This window comes from Pseudophryne corroboree, chromosome 1 (assembly GCF_028390025.1).
Source record: "Pseudophryne corroboree isolate aPseCor3 chromosome 1, aPseCor3.hap2, whole genome shotgun sequence".
NCBI lineage: Eukaryota > Metazoa > Chordata > Amphibia > Anura > Myobatrachidae > Pseudophryne > Pseudophryne corroboree.
Window position 1 is genome coordinate 332,882,760 of NC_086444.1, and position 18,266 is coordinate 332,901,025.

The 18,266-nt window shown below is 48.7% G+C and overlaps 1 protein-coding gene across 26 annotated transcripts in view; it reads right to left on the minus strand.

Annotated features, from left to right (window-relative positions):
- The window catches only part of RIMBP2 (RIMS binding protein 2), a 1,046,283-nt gene that overhangs the window by 19,080 nt on the left and 1,008,937 nt on the right, over positions 1 to 18,266 (minus strand). For 25 of the 26 annotated variants that reach the window (XM_063964621.1, XM_063964623.1, XM_063964618.1 and 22 more), the window contains one exon: positions 14,473 to 14,607. In XM_063964621.1, coding sequence (XP_063820691.1) covers positions 14,473 to 14,607 — 135 coding nt within the window. Of the gene's footprint in view, positions 1 to 14,472; positions 14,608 to 18,266 lie in introns of those variants that run through there. The other variant, XM_063964628.1, reaches the window with a different exon arrangement.

Below are 18,266 nucleotides of genomic sequence, written 5' to 3' on the forward strand. Positions count from 1 at the left end.
ATCAGATCTGCAACAGTGTCAATCCATCAATACGTTCCGTTGATAAAGAAGATGGTTGCGGCCTACGAGGCCATTTAGTGAGCAGGTTAAATGCCAGAGTGGTTTTAGCGGGACCAGTTGGACATGTGGTCCGGGTCTCACCTGCACATGCACATGCACCGGAAAATAATCCCATCTTCCAGGACCAGAATCTTTTTCCTGTGGTGGCCGCATAGTTCTCACCTCCTAGAGGGATGAAGCTTTGGGATCCAGGATTGGATCCTGGTGTCCGTGGATGCAAGTCTCTGAGGCTGGGGAGCAGTCTTTCAGGGGGAAGAATTTCCAGGGAAAATGGTAAAGCCAGGTAGCTTGTCTGCAATAAACATTCTGATATTGAGGGCTATTTACAACGGCCTTCTGCAAGCGGAAGATCTTCGCGATCTGCCCGTCTTAATTCTGTCGGACAACTTAACAGCAGTGGTGTACGTAAACCGCCAGGGCGGAACGAAGAGCAGAGCGGCAATGGCAGAAGCCACAAAAGTTTTCCACTGGGCGGAAAGACATGTAAGCGCTCTGTCAGCGGTCTTCATTCCGGGTGTAGACAACTGGGAATTAGACTTCCTCAGCAGACACGATTCTCCATCCAGGAGAGTGGGGTCTTCATCAAGAGGTCTTTGCAGAAGTGACAAGTCGTTGGGGAATTCCTCAAATAGACATGCTGGCATCTCGCCTCAACAAGAAACTTCAGAGATATTGTTCCAGGGACCCTCAAGCAATAGCGGTGGACGCCCTGGTGACACCGTGGGTGTTTCAGTCGGTCTATGTGTTCCCTCCACTTCCTCTTTCCGAAGGTGATAAAGATCATAAGAAGAACATAGGTTCAGGCGATCCTCATTGTTCCGGACTGGCCAAGGAGGGCTTGGTATCCAGATCTTCAAGAATTACTCGTAGAAGATCCCTGGCCTTTTCCTCTACGAGGGGACCTGTTACATCAAGGACCGTGCATGTATCAAGACTTACCGCGGCTGCGTTTGACGGCATGGTGGTCGAACGCCAAATCCTAGCCCAGTGAAGTCATTCCCACACTGCTTCACGTTAGGAAAAAAGTAACGGCGGAGCTTTACCTCCGTTTTTTTTGGAGAAAATGTGTCTTGGTGTGAATCCGAGAAGGCTCATATTGAACTATTTCACCTGGGGCGTTTGCTCCATTTTTTGCAAGCAGGGTGGATGCGGGCCTAAGGTTAGGCTCCATTAAAGTACAAATTTCGGCCTTATCTATTTTCTTTCAGAAAGAATTGGCCTTCCTTTCAGAAGTTCAGACCTTCGTGAGGGGCATGCTACACATCCAACCTCCCTTTGGGCCCCCCGTGGCACCATGGGATCTTAATGTGGTGTTGCAGTTCCTGCAAACTCATTGGTTTGAACCTTTGCATAAGGTTGAGTTGAAATTCCTTACTTGGAAAGTGGTCATGCTGTTGGCCTTGGCATCCGTTAGGTGTGTGTCTGAATTGGCGGCTTTGTCTCACAAAAGCCCCTATTTACTCTTCCATCCAGATAGAGCGGAGTTGAGAACTCGTCAGCAATTTCTGCCATAAGTGGTTTTATCGTTTCACGTAAACCAGCCTATTGTGGTGCCAGTGGCTACTGACACCTTGGCGGAATCGAAGTCTCTCGATGTGGTCAGAGTTTTCAAACTCTATGTCGCCAGAACGGCTCAGATTAGGAAAACAGAGGCTCTGTTTGTCCGGTGGGCTCCCAACAAGATTGGGCCTCCTGCTTCCAAGCAGATTATTGCACGCTGGATCTGTAATACGATTCAGCAGGCTCATTCTATGGCAGGATTGCCGTTACCGAAATAGGTGAAAGCCCATTCTACCAGAAAGGTGGGCTCATCCTGGGCGGCTGCCCGAGGGGTCTCGGCATTACAGCTTTGCCGAGCTGCTACTTGGTCGGGATCAAACACCTTTGCGAAGTTTTTCAAGTTTTATACCCTGGCTGATGAGGACCTCTTGTTTGGTCAATCGGTGCTGCAAAGTCATCCGCACTCTCCCGCCCATTCTAGAGCTTTAGTATAAACCCCATGGTTCTTGAAGCATCCTCTAGGACGTATGAGAAAATAGGATTTTAATACCTACCGGTAAATCCTTTTCTATTTCGTCCTAGAGGATGTTGGGCACTCTCAAAAGACCATGGGGTATAGACGGGATCCGCAGGAGACATGGGCACTTTAAGACTTTCAAAGGGGCGTGACCTGGCTCCTCCCTCTATATCCCTCCCCAGACTCAGTTTTAGAAATGTGCCCGGACGAGACACAGGGCACTCGGGGAGCTCTTAGAGTTTCTCTGAAAAGACTTAATGTTAGGTTTTTTATTTTGGGGAGATCTGCTGGCTACAGACTCCCTGCTTCGTGGGAAAGAGGGGAGAGCAGTCTAGACCCACTTCTAATGAGTTTCAGGGCTCTGCTGCTGCTGACAGGATGCCTTCAGCTCCTGAGGGGAGATGAACACCTGGCTCTCCTGGATGCTCCCTCCCACAGCTTGCCGTCCTCCCTCTTCAGCCAGAAGTTAGAAGACAGGTGAGTATTGAGGAAAAGACATCTTCTTCCAAAAGACTGCATATGCGCGCCAGGCTCCCGTTCAGGTCACACCGCTGGGTGCAGGGCGCTGGGGGGGGGGCGCCCTGGGGAGCTTGTTACCTCTATAAACTGGCTGGCAATGATATTCAGTGCCCAGGCACTGTCTGCAATACCTCCGCCATTATAAATATATAAAAGTAAGCGGGACGAAGCGCGCCATGTTGGGGGTGGGGCTTCTTCCTTACTGCTCACTGGCACCATTTTCCTCCTCAGTGAAGTCGCTGGTCCTTCCTCACCCGCAGCAAGTACCAGGGGGCTCAAAACAGAAGGGGGGGGGGGGGCATATTTATTTATTATAAGTAAAGTGCAGCAGCTCTGGGACATTTATTAGAGTGGTCAGACCTGCTTATTTGGCGCTGGGGTGTGAGCTGGCTATTTCCCTTTGTGTTCCCTCACAGGCTTGGTGTGTGTGCTGTCTCTGGGTAGTCGACATGTCGGAGGCAGATTATCCTTCTTCGGGGGATACTTTATCAGGGACACCGAATGTTTTGGGGGTGGCCCTGTCGGCACCACCGACTGCAGATTGGTTAACTACATTGAATGCCTTGCATGCTAGTGTCACGTCATTAAATCAAAAATGTGATCAGTCTGAATCTCAATCCCAGGTGTGGAAAAGATCAGTGGAGGACGCTTTATTACAAATGCAAGACCCTGCGGGGTCGCACAAGCGTAGTTTTTACCAGTTAGTTGACACGGGTACCGACACGGACTCGGAGGCCGATGTCGATTATGCTGATTCTAGGTTGGACCCTAAATTGGCTATTCAGTATATGATTGTTGCTGTCAAAGATATCTTGAATATTAATGAGGACCCTATTACACCTGAAACCAGGGTCCTTATTTACAAGGAAAAGAAGCGCTCGGTTACCTTTCCTCCTTGTTTCGAACTGAACGCTCTCTTTGATAGCATTAGGAACAGCCCTGATAAAAAAAATTCTGATTCCTAAAAGGATCAGGGTGGCATATCCCTATCAGACTCTGGAAAGGGGTATGTGGGAAAATCTACCCATAGTAGACAAAGCCCTGGCGCGTTTGTCAAAACAGGTAGCCCTCCCTGCAGCCCAATCGACGGCCCTTAAGGAGCCGGCGGACCGTAAGCATGAGGCTACCCTAAAGGCTATTTTCACTACTGCTCAGGCCTCTTATTGCGTCTGCGTGGGTCAGTAGTGCTATTGAAAAGTGGGCAGACACTTTGTCTTCTGATTGGGATACTCTGGATAGAGATAACATCCAGGTAACGCTTGGTTATATCAGAGATGCAGCTGCATACTTGAAAGAGGCTGCAAGGGATGCTGGCCTGCTAGGTGCTAAGGCGAATGCCATGTCTGTTGCTGCTAGGTGAGCGCTCTGGACTCACCAGTGGACTGCTAATGCTGATTCCAAGAGAAATATGGAGTATCTTCCTTTTAAGGGAGGTGAACTTTTCGGTGACGGTCTTACTGATTTAGTATCAGCAGCTACCGCAGGTAAATCTACCTTTTTACCTTCTGTTCCTACACAACAGAAGAAACCGCCACATTATCAAATGCAGTCCTTTCGGCCCAACAAGTATAGAAGAGGCCGAGGAAACTTTTTCCTGGCTACCAGAGGTAGATGAAGAGGCAATAGGGTACCCGCATCCTCGGGTTCCCAGGAGCAGAAATCCTCCCCGGCTTCTGCCAAATCCTCTGCATGACGCCAGGTCTCTCTTACAGGGGCCCGCGCCGGTGGGGGCACGCCTAAAGCTTTTCAGTCAGGTCTGGGTTCGCTCGGGTCTAGACCCTTGGGTATTGAGTACTGTGTCCCAAGGGTACAAACTGGAGTTTCAAGAAGTTCCCCCTCACCGTTTTTTCAGATCAGCCTTACCAACTTCGCTTCCGGACAGGGCTCTGGTCTGCGGTGCAGTACAAAACTTGTGTCAAAATCAGGTTGTGGTCCCGGTACCCTTGGCACAGCAGGGGCAGGGGTTTTATTCAAGCCTGGTTGTGGTGCCGAAGCCGGATGGCTCGGTAAGACCAATCCTCAACCTGAAATCTCTCAATTTCTTCCTGGTGAAATTCAAATTCAAGATAGAGTCTCTCAGAGCGGTGATCTCCAGTCTGGAGGAGGGGGAATTCATGGTCGCATTGGACATCAAGGACGCCTACCTTCATGTCCCCATTTATCCTCCTCATCAAAGTTTCCTGAGGTTTGCTATCCAGGATACGCACTACCAGTTTTCAGACGTTGCCGTTTGGTCTATCCACGGCTCCGAGGATTTTCACCAAAGTAAAGGTAGAAATGATGGTTCTCCTGCGCAAGCAAGGGGTTACATTTATCCCGTACTTGGACGATCTCCTGATAAAGGCGAGGTCCAAGGACAAATTGTTGCAGGACATTGCACTATCCCTGTCAATTCTACAACAGCACGGCTGGCTCCTGAACTTGCCGAAATCCCAGTTAATCCCGACAACCCAGTTGGCGTTTTTGGGCATGATACTGGACACGGTCCAACAGAGAGTGTTCCTCCCCATGGAGAAAGCTCGGGAAATTCAGAGTCTGGTAAAACTCTTGCTAAAACCGAAAACGGTCTCCATTCATCAATGCATTCAATTGCTGGGAAAAATGGTGGCGGCATAGGAGGCCCTCCAGTTTGGGAGGTTCCATGCCAGAGTGTTCCAGTGGGACCTGTTGGACAAATGGTCCGGATCCCACCTTCATATGTACCGGAGGATAATTCTCTCTCCCAACACCAGAGTCTCACTTCTGTGGTGGCTCCACAACTCTCACCTCCTTGCGGGACGCCGGTTCGGGATCCAGGACTGGATCCTGGTAACCACGGATGCAAGTATCCGAGGTTGGGGGGCAGTCACTTTGGGGGTGAGCTTCCAAGGAAGATGGTCAAGTCCGGAAACGCATCTTCACATAAACGTTCTGGAACTGAGAGCCATTTACAATGGCCTCCTACAAGCGGAACATCTTCGGAACCTGCTGGTTCTGATCCAATCGGACAATGTCACAGCAGTGGCATACATCAACCGCCGAGGCGGCACGAGAAGCAGAGCAGCAATGGCAGAAGCCACGAAAATTCTTCGTTGGGCGGAAGAACATACAAGCGCTCTGTCGGCAATATTCATTCCGGGAGTGGACAACTGGGAAGCAGACTTTCTCAGCAGACACGACCTTCATCCAGGAGAGTGGAGCCTCCATCAGGAGGTCTTCGCACTGATAACAGTTTGATGGGGGGTTCCCCATATAGACATGATGGCGTTTAGCCTCAACAGAAAACTTCTGAGGTATTGTTCCAGGTCCAGGGACCCTCAGGCGGAGGCAGTGGATGCGCTGACAACACCCTGGGTGTTTCCGTCGGTGTACATTTTCCCTCCGCTTCCTCTCATCCCAAAGGTGTTGAGACTTCTAAAAAGAACAAACATTCCAGCGCTCCTTGTAGCCCCAGATTGGCCAAGGAGAACGTGGTACCCGGATCTTCAGACTTTACTAGTCGACGATCCCTGGCCTCTTCCTCTTCGCGAGGATCTGCTGCGGCAGGGGCCGTTCGTCCACCAAGACTTACAGCGGCTGCGTTTGACGGCATGGCGGTTGAACACCAGATTTTAGCCCGGAAGGGTATTCCCAGTGAAGTCATACCTACTCTTATTCTTGCCAGGAAGGCTGTGACGTTAAAGCACTATCACCGTATTTGGAGGAAATATATTTCCTGGTGCGAGTCCAAGAGAGCTCCAGTGGAGAAATTTTGACCTTGGACATTTTCTACAGAATGGAGTGGATGCGGGCCTTAAATTAGGCTCCATCTTTCAGAAACAATTGGCCTCACTTCCTTAAGTGCAGACCTTTGTGAAAGGGGTGTTGCACATCCAACCTCCTTTTGTGCCCCCTGTGGCACCTTGGGACCTTAACGTCGTATTATCGTTCCTTCAGTCACATTGGTTTGAACCTTTGCGTAAAGTGGAGTTAAAATTCCTCACTTGGAAAGTTGTAATTTTGTTGGCGTTGGCATCCGCAAGGCGGGTGTCGGAGTTGGTGGCCTTGTCTCACATGAGCCCTTATTTAATTTTCCATGAAGATAGAGCAGAGTTGCGAACTCGGCAACAATTTCTGCCAAAGGTGGTTTCCTCTTTTCATATCAACCAACCTATTGTGGTGCCAGTGGCTACTGGCGCTTTGGCTGAGAATAAGTCTCTCGATGTGGTCAGAGCTTTAAAGATTTATGTAGCCAGGACGGCTCCATTGAGGAAAACAGAGTCTCTGTTTATTTTGTATGCTCCCAATAAGATTGGGGTTCCTGCTTCCAAGCAGACCATTGCCCACTGGATATGTCAGACGATTCAGCAGGCTCATTCAACGGCAGGCTTGCCGTTGCCGAAATCAGTGAAGGCCCATTCCACTAGGAAGGTGGGTTCGTCCTGGGCGGCTGCCCGGGGTGTCTCGGCATTGCAACTTTGCCGAGCTGCTACTTGGTCGAGGTCGAACACGTTTGCTAAATTCTACAAGTTTGATACCTTGGCCGATGAAGACCTTAAATTCATCCGCACTCCCGCCCGCTATTGAGCTTTGGTATAAACCCCATGGTCTTTTGAGAGTGCCCAACATCCTCTAGGACGAAATAGAAAATAGGATTTTAAATACCTACCGGTAAATCCTTTTCTATGAGTCCGTAGAGGATGTTGGGCGCCCGTCCCAGTGCGTACTGTATCTGCAGTTTAGTTCTGGTTACACACAGGTTGTGTTTTTGTTTTTTTCTTCAGCTTGTTGCTGAGGTTTTGTCCATGTCCGTTGACGTGTTCAGTTATCTGCCATGTTGTACGGCATGCTTATGGCGTGAGCTGGTGTTGGCTCACCTTGTTTGTTAAGTCCTTTCCTCGTAATGTCCGTCTCGCCGGGCACAGTTCCAAACTGAGTCTGGGGAGGGATATAGAGGGAGGAGCCAGGTCACGCCCCTTTGAAAGTCTTAAAGTGCCCATGTCTCCTGCGGATCCCGTCTATACCCCATGGTCTTTTGAGAGTGCCCAACATCCTCTACGGACTCATAGAAAAGGATTTACCGGTAGGTATTTAAAATCCTATTTTCTCTTAGTCAGTAGAGGATGCTGGGCACCCGTCCCAGTGCGTACTGTATCTGCAGTTATTGGGTATGTTTACACACATGGTGTGTGTTGCATTTAAGTCAGCCTGTTGCTGACGATATTCATGCCATGGCATGCGTTATGCTGTTATTGGTTGGTTTACACACACAGGTTGTGTTACGCTTTATGTCAGCGTATTGCTGCATATTCTTCATGCCGTCGGCTGATTTTCTATTGAATGCCACGTTCTGCGGCATACTGGTGGTGTGAGCTGGTAAAATGCTCACCGTGGTTTATCAATAAATTCTTTCCTCGAAATGTCCGTCTCCCTGGGCACAGTTACTTAAACTAGAGTGTGGAGGAGGGGCATAGAGGGAGGAGCCAGTTCACACCCATTCAAAGTCTTAAAGTGTGCCCATGTCTCCTGCATATCCCGTCTATACCCCATGGTTCTTGAAGCATCTCCAGCATCCTGTACGGAAAAAAGGATTTACCGGTAGGTATTAAAATCCTATTATGTGTGTATATTAACAGATATTTATGTAGTGCACTATTCAACAGCACACACAAAAACATTTGGCAGTGTGGTCTGGCACCGGAGGAGAGCAGTCGCAGCCTTATAGAGCTCCTGCTTTTATAACACCTTTCCTGCCCTCCTGGACTGCCTAGACCTGTTCCTTCATTGTATCCCTCTCCCTCAAGCCTTCCCTTTACCCCCCTGTTACTGTCTGACCAGGGCCGCGGAATCGGGGAGCGCCGTGGAGGCTCCCGCGGATTGCAGCCTGGTCCTCACGCTGGAGCCGGGGACTCGATTTTGGCGTCGACCTGCCGGTCATCCGGATGAGCCATGACCTCGGCGTACTGACCACTTCTGCCTCTCGCTGCACACCTAGACGGCTCCGCTTAGCCCGATACACCCGCTGACCGCTTCAACCTCCTCCTGTGACCGGGGCTACAGTGCTGGCGCCAGCCCGCCACGCTACGGGAGGGACCGTGGCTGAGACGGGCAGATCTCCCTCACCTCACTTAACTGGAAGGCCCTGCTCGGGCCGCGGCTGCTGATCGCCTGCCACTGCACCCGGAGACCACCAGGCCGCTGTGGTGCGCTGCTGTGCAAATGGAGGAGAGGACGCCGCTGCTGCCTGTTGCGCAGCTCATTTCAGGTACATGCTGCTTTCTTTAACACTGGCCTGCAGACCATCCCGCCACACCTGCCTCCCCTCAGGACTGGCCAGATACACCTGCCCAGTGCCGGCTGACCCTATAGACGGATCCTGACTACTGCCGTGGGAAATGTCTCCCTGACCCCCTCGCTGCGCAGCCTAGCGGTCATTTCTCGCCTCTTCCCCCTTGCAAATACCTGCCTGGTGAGTCCAGACACAGCGAAACCAACGCGGGGCGCCGCACAATCTGCTCACGCCTTGGCTGGATGTCCCCGCTGACCTCAGCAAATATACTCTCCTGCACCTTCTCTACTGGAACCCATCATACCTACCCTTGGTGGCTACTGTATCACGTCAAGCAATCTTCCTGACTTCGGCAGGAGACACTTTACTTTATTTTATTCTACTTTATTTTACGTTTCTCTCCTTCTGTGACTGCCGTGACTAAAATGTGGTTATACTGCAAGTGAACGCCTAACATGTGAGACCCACTACATCCTTTACTATTTGGAGCCTCTGCGTTTTGCCATCGCCTCACCTCTTGGGTAACCCCTGCATGGAAAAGTTCCTGATACCTTTGCCCATGATGTCTGCAGGCAATACTCAGCAATCTAGAGAAGATACTCCTTGTGGTGACTCATCTGATTCTGAGTACTCAACCACACGCTCACTTTCCAGAAGCTCTCGTAAATCTAGACCGCCTACTAAACAACCTAAAATGAAGCACAAAGACCTGCTAGCGGTATTGGGGCCACTCTTAGATGAGAAATTGGCGGGCATTAAAGAGGCTATTGAATCTTCATCGACCTTGCTTAGTCAACACTCTACCTGCCTTGATGAAGCGGAACGGAGGATCTCGGCCCTAGAAGATGATCTGGGAGAAGCTCAGCGCTCTTTGCACGCCAAACAATTGGAGGTTTCGGACCTCTCGGAGAAACTCGATGACCTATTTATGAGTCATAGGCATCCCAGAATCGATAAAGGGCCATGAGCTCCTGGACCTCCTCTCATTGGGTATCCCGGAACAGCTGTCTATGAATCTTAAAGGTGTCCCTCTCGTCATTGAAAGAGCCCATAGGTTGGGGCCGGAACAGAAGAATCCTTCTGGGCGCCCACGCCCGGTTATAATGAGAGTCCTGAATCACGCGGACAAAACACGATTTCTTGACCACTACTGCAAGGCTGCCAGTCTCTCGGTCAATGGTGACCGCCTCCTCATTTTCCAGGACTTCTCAGCATTGGTGGCCGCGAAGCGCAGGGAATTCGCTCCTATTTGCAAGCATCTCTTTGACGCAAAAGTCAAGTTCTCTTTCCTTTACCCAGCACGCCTCAGAGTCTTTGAAGACGGCAGGCCAAAATTCTTTAAGGATCCAGAGGCCAAGCTGCATTTCTCCTTGCCTACCACTTGATTATTATGTGTCTTTGTTGCCGATAGCTTAACATTACCCGAGTCTATGCTTGGGTCTCACATGCAGAATACCTGGAGTGTAATTGTTACACTTTCACACCTGTTTATTGTTTATTTTTTGCTGTTTGTTGATGTTTTTATTGTTGTTTGTCTGTTTTGTTAGTTATGCCTGCCAGGGACGGGACCCCTTCCCCCCACTGGGGGACTCCCCCCGCCGCTCGCTGGGACGGGGAGGGACCCTATTTATCTTCTACACTTTGCTGATAGTCTTCTTCCCATTAGGGGTGGGTTAGTATGTCGTCTGACACCCACCCAAAATCTCATGTAGATGATGATCCAAACACTACTCTGCTCCACTTTGTTTCCTGGAACGTAGAGGGCCTTAACCACCCGGTCAAAGGGAAAAAGGTGATATCTCACCTGAAACGTATGTCTCCTCATATCACATTCCTTCAAGAAACTCACTGGTTAGACGACCCTAGACACACCTTACGCGCCCCGTGGATTGGGGATGTATATCATCCCCTTATCACTCTAAATCTAGAGGGGTAGCGATTCTATTTCGCACCGATCTCCAATATTCAAGGCTTAGGAAAACTCTTGACCCAGAAGGTAGATTTTTGCTGGTGGATGTATGTATACGCAATACCGTTTATACCCTTCTTAATCTCTATGCACCCAATACCTTACCTGACTCTTTCTTTGCAGATCTTATTGACCCTTTTCTCCTGGGGTGGTCAGAATTTGATTGTTGGCGGGGCCTTCAACTTGGTTGTCGACCCATCCATGGACAGATCCAGGGTAAGTACTACCACTAATACACCTCTTACCCACCTGCTTTCCTCCTTCTGTACCCAGCTAAATCTACTAGACCCCTGGCGAGTACTCCATCCCACTCAGAAAGACTTTTCCTTCTATTCCCATCCTCATTCTTCTCACTCTAGAATTGACTATATTTTTACTGCTGTTGATCTTCTCCCTAAGGTTACCCACACCTCCATTGACAATATTATTATCTCCAATCATGCCCCCATATCTCTTCACATCCAATTAAATATGTCCCCCCGTAATGTCCTGAGATGGCGGTTCCCCGCCTATGGGGGTCATTCCGAGTTGTTCGCTCTGTTTTTTTTTCCGCAACGGAGCGATTAGTCGCTAATGCGCATGCGCAATGTCCGCAGTGCGACTGCGCCAAGTAAATTTGCTATGCAGTTAGAAATTTTACTCACGGCATTATGAGGTTTTTTCTTCGTTCTGGTGATCGGAGTGTGATTGACAGGAAGTGGGTGTTTCTGGGCGGAAACTGGCCGTTTTATGGGTGTGTGCGAAAAAACGCTACCGTTTCTGGGAAAAACGCGGGAGTGGCTGGAGAAACGGAGGAGTGTCTGGGCGAACGCTGGGTGTGTTTGTGACGTCAAACCAGGAACGACAAGCACTGAACTGATCGCAGATGCCGAGTAAGTCTGGAGCTACTCAGAAACTGCTAAGAGGTGTGTGGTCGCAATTTAAAGAATCTTTCGTTCGCAATTTTAAGAAGCTAAGATTCACTCCCAGTAGGCGGCGGCTTAGCGTGTGTAAAGCTGCTAAAAGCAGCTTGCGTGCGAACTCGGAATGACCTATCTACGCCACTCCACTGACTTTCTTCTACACCTTAAACAGTCCTGGCTCAATTACAATCTAGACAATGACGTCCAGGATTCAGACTCGCCAATCTTTTGGGGAGCGCCCAAGGCTGTCCTTAGAGGACACATTATGTCCTACACTCACGCTAAACGGAAAAAGTTTTCTTCCCAATTACAAACTTTAAGTGCTACTCTTACCTCCGCATATCGAAGGTACACCCAACACGATACCCCTGCCCATAGAGAGGCTTATCTTTCGGCCAAACTCATTTACAATACATTCCTCACAGAACGGGCCCAATTGTCCTACGACAATCAACGAAACAAATTCCACAGATAGGGCAATAAGTCAGGCAAATTATTGGCCAATTTGATCAAGGGTCCTAAATTTCATACATGGGTAAATGCAATCAATAACTCAGGCACACTGATTACCGACCCTGAACTTATCTGCACTGAATTTACCAATCTTTATATGCCAAAGGTCCTGATGACTCAGACGCCAATCACTCCTTTCTGGAGGATGCTGCTCTCCCCGCTCTGACTCAGGAGGAGAGAGATTCTCTAGACAATCCGATTACGGTCGAGGAGGTCATTGACGTTATTAAAACCCTGCCGAACAATAAAAGCCCTGGCCCCGATGGGTTTGGTGGTGAGTTCTATAAGATGCTACGTGATGAGCTAGCTCCCACTCTTACGTCTCTCTACAATCATATTCTTACCTCCAAACAGACCCCAATCAGGTTCAATGAGGCCACGATAATAGTTATACCGAAACCTGGCAAAGACCCTTCCCTACCGGGATCTTACAGGCCGATATCCCTCCTCAATCAGGATTTTAAGATTCTCACGAAATTGATGGCCAATAGATTACAACTCTGTCTTTCCCGTATTATATCGCTTGCACAGATGGGCTTCATCAAACATAGACAGTCAGTACAATCAGTCCTCTCCCATCTTAGTGCATCAGACTTTGTAAATTCCCTAGACACACTTCTGCGCTCTGGGACTGGTTCCATTTCAACTATATATTCCTGCATACGCACAGAACATATACCCACCACTGACTTAGCTCAAGTACAGAAATGGTCCTCCCAAATCCCTTCTATGTCCCCCGACGCTGTGATGGATAGTTTTACGGCTTCCCTTAAACTTATCCCGGCTAGTTTATACCAAGAAATGACCTATAAGATTTTACATAGAGCCTATATCTCTCCAAAGAGGAGTCATTTGATGGGTTTGTCCGACTCGGCGAAATGTATAAAATGCTCTGCACCGGTGGCTGATCTTCTGCATTGCTTTTGGCATTGTCCCTTTATCCAAACATTCTGGGCTGAGCTACAAATCTATGATACCTCCGAGTTGGGCTTGCGCTTTCAATGCACTGCCTCTTGGGCTCTCTTTGGACATGTTCTTGATCAACACGACCTTCCCTCCCAGGATGCGAAATTGGTTGTAATTCTTTCGGCGGTAGGTAGAAAGGCCATACTTCAGCAGTGGATCTCCGATCCTCCTATCTCCCTCCCATGACTGCTTACTCCTCCTCCCTCTCCGTCCATCCTATTCTTCTCTTCTCTCTATAGCTCTAATTTCGGACACATATATTGGCTTTCTGGGTCTTTTATCTTCCCCCTTCTGCTCCCCCTTTTTGGATCTCTATCATCTACATATCTTCTTTTGCTCTGACGATGTCTCCGTGGATGGGTCGACAGTCCCCTAGCCTCGGCAGGTATTATTACTATTTTTTTTTATGTTAGTTTACTATTTTTAGTTTAGCGCTCCCCACCGAGGTGGACGCATTAGTATGTTATACTATTTTTTGTTTGTGTTTCTACATTAGATATACGATTGATGTTTTGGTAGACTCATTTTTCTTTGATGTTTATAATTCTGTCATATGTATTTTGATACTCTAAACTAGAAAATGGAAAAAGTGAGGTTTAATGCTGGACTCCGATCATTTTATATTTGACCTATGAATCATTGTGTTTCTATGTACAGGTGGACCCTACATCTTTGTCTGCTATTGCTTATTGTATTTTCTGAACCTCAATAAATATATTTTGGGGGAAAAAAAACATTTGGCCATTCACATCAATCCCTACTCCAGCAGAGCTTTTAGTCTATATTCCCTTCATATTTGTCATAAGCCAGTTAACAGTATGTTTTTGCCGCGTAGGAGGGAACTTGAATACCCAGAGAAACCCATGACAACATACAAACTCCACCCCGATTGATCTGTGGTTAGAGTCAAATCCGTAACTCCAGTGTTGTGGGGCAGCAAAGCTAACCATTTTACCACCGTGCAGCCATTATCATGTACGCTGCTTATAGTGGTATTTACGCATATACAATAATTGTTGAATGGATTTATAACGTGTTCAGTCCATAAAAGGAAAAAAAAAATGTAGGCACAGAAATAGGACTAGATAGACCAAATGGTTCTTTTGCTGCTGTCAGAACCTACTGTATGAATCGTTAGAAACCAATGTTGGTCAAAATAAACAACAAGATTGAGCACATGGACTCTGTAGATTTCATTCCTTAGCTGAGAAACACTTAGGAACAAATACCAAACATGAATAATGAGGTAACTGGAGAAATACATAGTACAGCAGCTTACCCTTTTAACCTTTGCTCGCATTGGGGTATCTGGAGGGTATCGAGATGGGGCATCAGAGAGGTAAACTTCAACATCATCAGGCACTTCTTCCAGAAAGTTAGAAGGGACAAGGCCTTTGTGTCCATTTAGTTCACCCTATAATTAATATAACAATGTAAAATTTCATGTGAGTCACTTGATGTGTTTTTAGACTCAATTCACTGCACAGATGTTTCTAAGAAAGAAAAAAATGGATTATATATCATTAATGTAACATAGCCTGTCTGTACAATACACTTTGATTAGGGTTGATGCAACTCATTGATCACACAATGGCCCTCATTCCGAGTTGTTCGCTCGCAAGGCGATTTTAGCCGAGTTACACACGCTAAGCCGCCGCCTACTGGGAGTGAATCTTAGCTTCTTAAAATTGCGAACGATGTATTCGCAATATTGCGATTACAAACTACTTAGCAGTTTCTGAGTAGCTTCAACCTTACTCGGCATCTGCGATCAGTTCAGTGCTTGTCGTTCCTGGTTTGACGTCACAAACACACCCAGCTTTCGCCCAGACACTCCTCCGTTTCTCCAGCCACTCCCGCGTTTTTTCCGGAAACGGTAGCGTTTTTATCCACACGCCCATATAACTCCGTGTTTCCGCCCAGTAACACCCATTTCCTGTCAATCACACTACGATCGCCGGAGCGAAGAAAAAGCCGTGAGTAAAAATACTATCTTCATAGCAAAATTACTTGGCGCAGTCGCAGTGCGAACATTGCGCATGCGTACTAAGCAGAAAAACGCTGCGATGCGAAGAAAAATACAGAGTGAACGACTCGGAATGAGGGCCAATGTCTGTTGTCCATATACATAATGAAAGTGTATTGGCTGCAGGCAGTGTGAACGAATAGCTAAACTGCTTTTCTCTTACGTTCTAGAATCTAGAGGATGCTGGGGTCCATATTAGTACCATGGGGTATAGACGGGTCCACAAAGAGCCATTGGCACTTTAAGAGTTTAACAGTGTGGGCTGGTTCCTCCCTCTATGCCCCTCCTACCAGACTCAGTTTAGAAAATGTGCCCGGAGGAGCCGGTCACAGCTAGGGAAGCTCTACAGAGTTTCTTTAGTAAAAGGTTTTTTTTTTAGAGTTTGTTATTTTACAGGGCGGCTGCTGGCAACAGCCTCACTGCATTGAGGGGGGGATCAGTGTCCGCCCTGTCTCCGCTGACCGGACACTGAGCTCCAGAGGGGATAGATCGCTCCCCGCCGCAGGGGAACGCTCACTCCAGCAGCATGCCGCCACCCCCTTGCAGAGTTGAAGTGTGGCGAGTGAGTCATCGACTCCCTGACAAGCGGTGAGCCGATGTGAAGATGGCGGCTACAGGGTAGAGAGCACAGTACTGACTGTGCTCCAGAGGCTCAGCGGTACATGGTGAGGCGCTGTGAGGGGTGCCCTGAGCCAGCGCCTTAACCCCACACTGACCAGAAAGCCTGTCAGGGGCCTTGGATCTCAGCCAGCACAAAATCCTCAGGCCAGTATAAATCTTGGAAGACAGCGCGATTAAGGGAGCGGAGCTTCTCAGAGCGGACCCAGCAGCGTTCAGCACCATTTTCCTGCCTGCAGACACGCTGCCTGTGAAGAGCAGTCCCTCCAGAGCACCTCCAGCTATCTGTACGGTACCAGGTGGTTGTAGAAGGGGGTGGGAGGCTGTGTATAGTCTGTGTCACCTATTAAGGGACACAGTCGGTGCTGGTTAAGGGTCTCCCTATACCTGTATAGCGCTGTGTGTGGGTTGGCTCCAATCTCTGTGTCTCTGCCATTCTTGGGAGGAAAACTCTGTCTGCCCTGTACCCTGTGTGTGTTTGAGGTGTGCAACCAACCAAGTTTAGAGACTCTGTCTCATATGCTGCAGAGGATATATCTTCTCAGGAAAATCCCACCCCAGGTAATCAGGATTGCACTGTTGTAGCGCAGATCCCGGCTAGGGAACCGGAGTGGTTAGCCTCTCTTAGGTGGGCTATTTCTCAGATTTCTGAAAGGGTTGCAAGGACTGAACATGCAACTCAGGTATTGCAGTCCTCTATGGCAGTATGGTCCGATACTGCTCACCCGGGGCCCCCTGCGGTACATTCTCACAAATGTGCTCTTGCCCAAATTACGCAGGATGACACGGATACCGATTCTGACACAGCAGACGGTGATGGGGATGTGTCAAGGGGGACGGCATCACTTGCTAAGGGGGTGCAGTTGATGATTGAGGCCATGCGGGATGTGTTAAATATTTTTGACACCCCACCTCCTGAGCAGGTTGAGGAGGCTTTTTTCACAGACAGTAAGAAAGCCCCTCTCACCTTCCCAGCTTCTAAGAAATTAAATGCCATTTTTGAAAAGGAAGAGAAAAAATTCCAGATCCTTAAAAGGGTTCTGGTTGCTTTTCCCTTCCCGGAGGACGATAGGAAAAAATACCTCTGTTGATGCCTCTGTTTCCAGGCTGTCAAAACAAGTGGTTTTGCCTGTCCCGTTGAAAGACCCGGCGGATCGCAAGGTGGATGCTACGCTCAAATCCATATACACGGCTTCAGGGGCAATACTGCGGCCTACTATTGCCTGTGCATGGATTTCAAAAGCAATAGCAAAGTGGTCAATCACTCTGCAAGAGGACTTGATTACGATGGATAAAGGTGACGTTGATTTGTTTTTATGTAACATACAGGATTCTGCAGGGTTTCTGGTGGAATCCATGAAGGATCTGGGTTCCATGGCTGCGGGGATCTCCTCCATGTCAGTCTCGGCTTGCAGGGATCTCTGGCTACGCCAATGGTCTGCGGACGCGGAATACAGGAAAAGTGTGGAGAGCCTACCCTATACAGGTCAGGCTCTGTTTGGGGAGGCGCTGGATGCGTGGATTGCCACAGCTACAGCGGGTAAGTCTCCTTTTCTCCCCTCAGCTGCACCGGCTACGAAGAAGCCTTTATTTCCCAACACGTCACAGTCCTTTCGGCCCACTAGAACTAGAAAGAATAAGCCCTCTCACACCTTCTTTAGAAGTGGTCGTGCCAAATCCAAAAAGCATGCTCCCGCAGGTTCCCAGGACCAAAAGCCTGCTTCTGGTGCTTCAAAGTCCTCAGCATGACGGTGGACCGCATAGCTTGGAAGTAGGTCAGGTGGGAACGAGAATCCGGCATTTCAGCCACATCTGGGTGTCGTTCGGTCTGAATCCCTGGATACAGGAAACCGTGTCCCAGGGTTACAGGCTGGAGTTTCAACCTCTCCCACCTCACCGATTCTTCAAATCAGGCTTGCCGGCAGACAGAACTGTTTTACTGGATGCTATCCGAAAATCGCTATTGTCGGAGGTCATTGTTCCAGTTCCACCTCATCAGTTGAACAAAGGCTACTATTCGAACCTTTTTGTGGTACCGAAGCCGGATGGTTCGGTCAGGCCAATTCTGAACTTTAAATCATTCAACCCTTATCTCAGGGACTTCAAATTCAAAATGGAGTCTCTGCGAGTGGTTATCTCAGGACTGACGGAGGGGCAGTTCCTGGTGTCCCTGGACATCAAAGATGCGTACCTCCACATTCTCATTTGGTCATTTTATCAGGCTTACCTCAGGTGTTAATGATCTATCAGTTTCAGGCACTGCCATTCGGTCTCTCCACAGCACCGAGGATCTTCACCAAGGTAATGACAGAGATGATTGTTCTCCGCAAGCAGGGGGTAAACATAATTCCGTATCTGGACGACCTGCTGATCAAGGCATCGTCCAGAAAGAAGTTGTTAAGATCCATTGCTCTCACGACACATCTGCT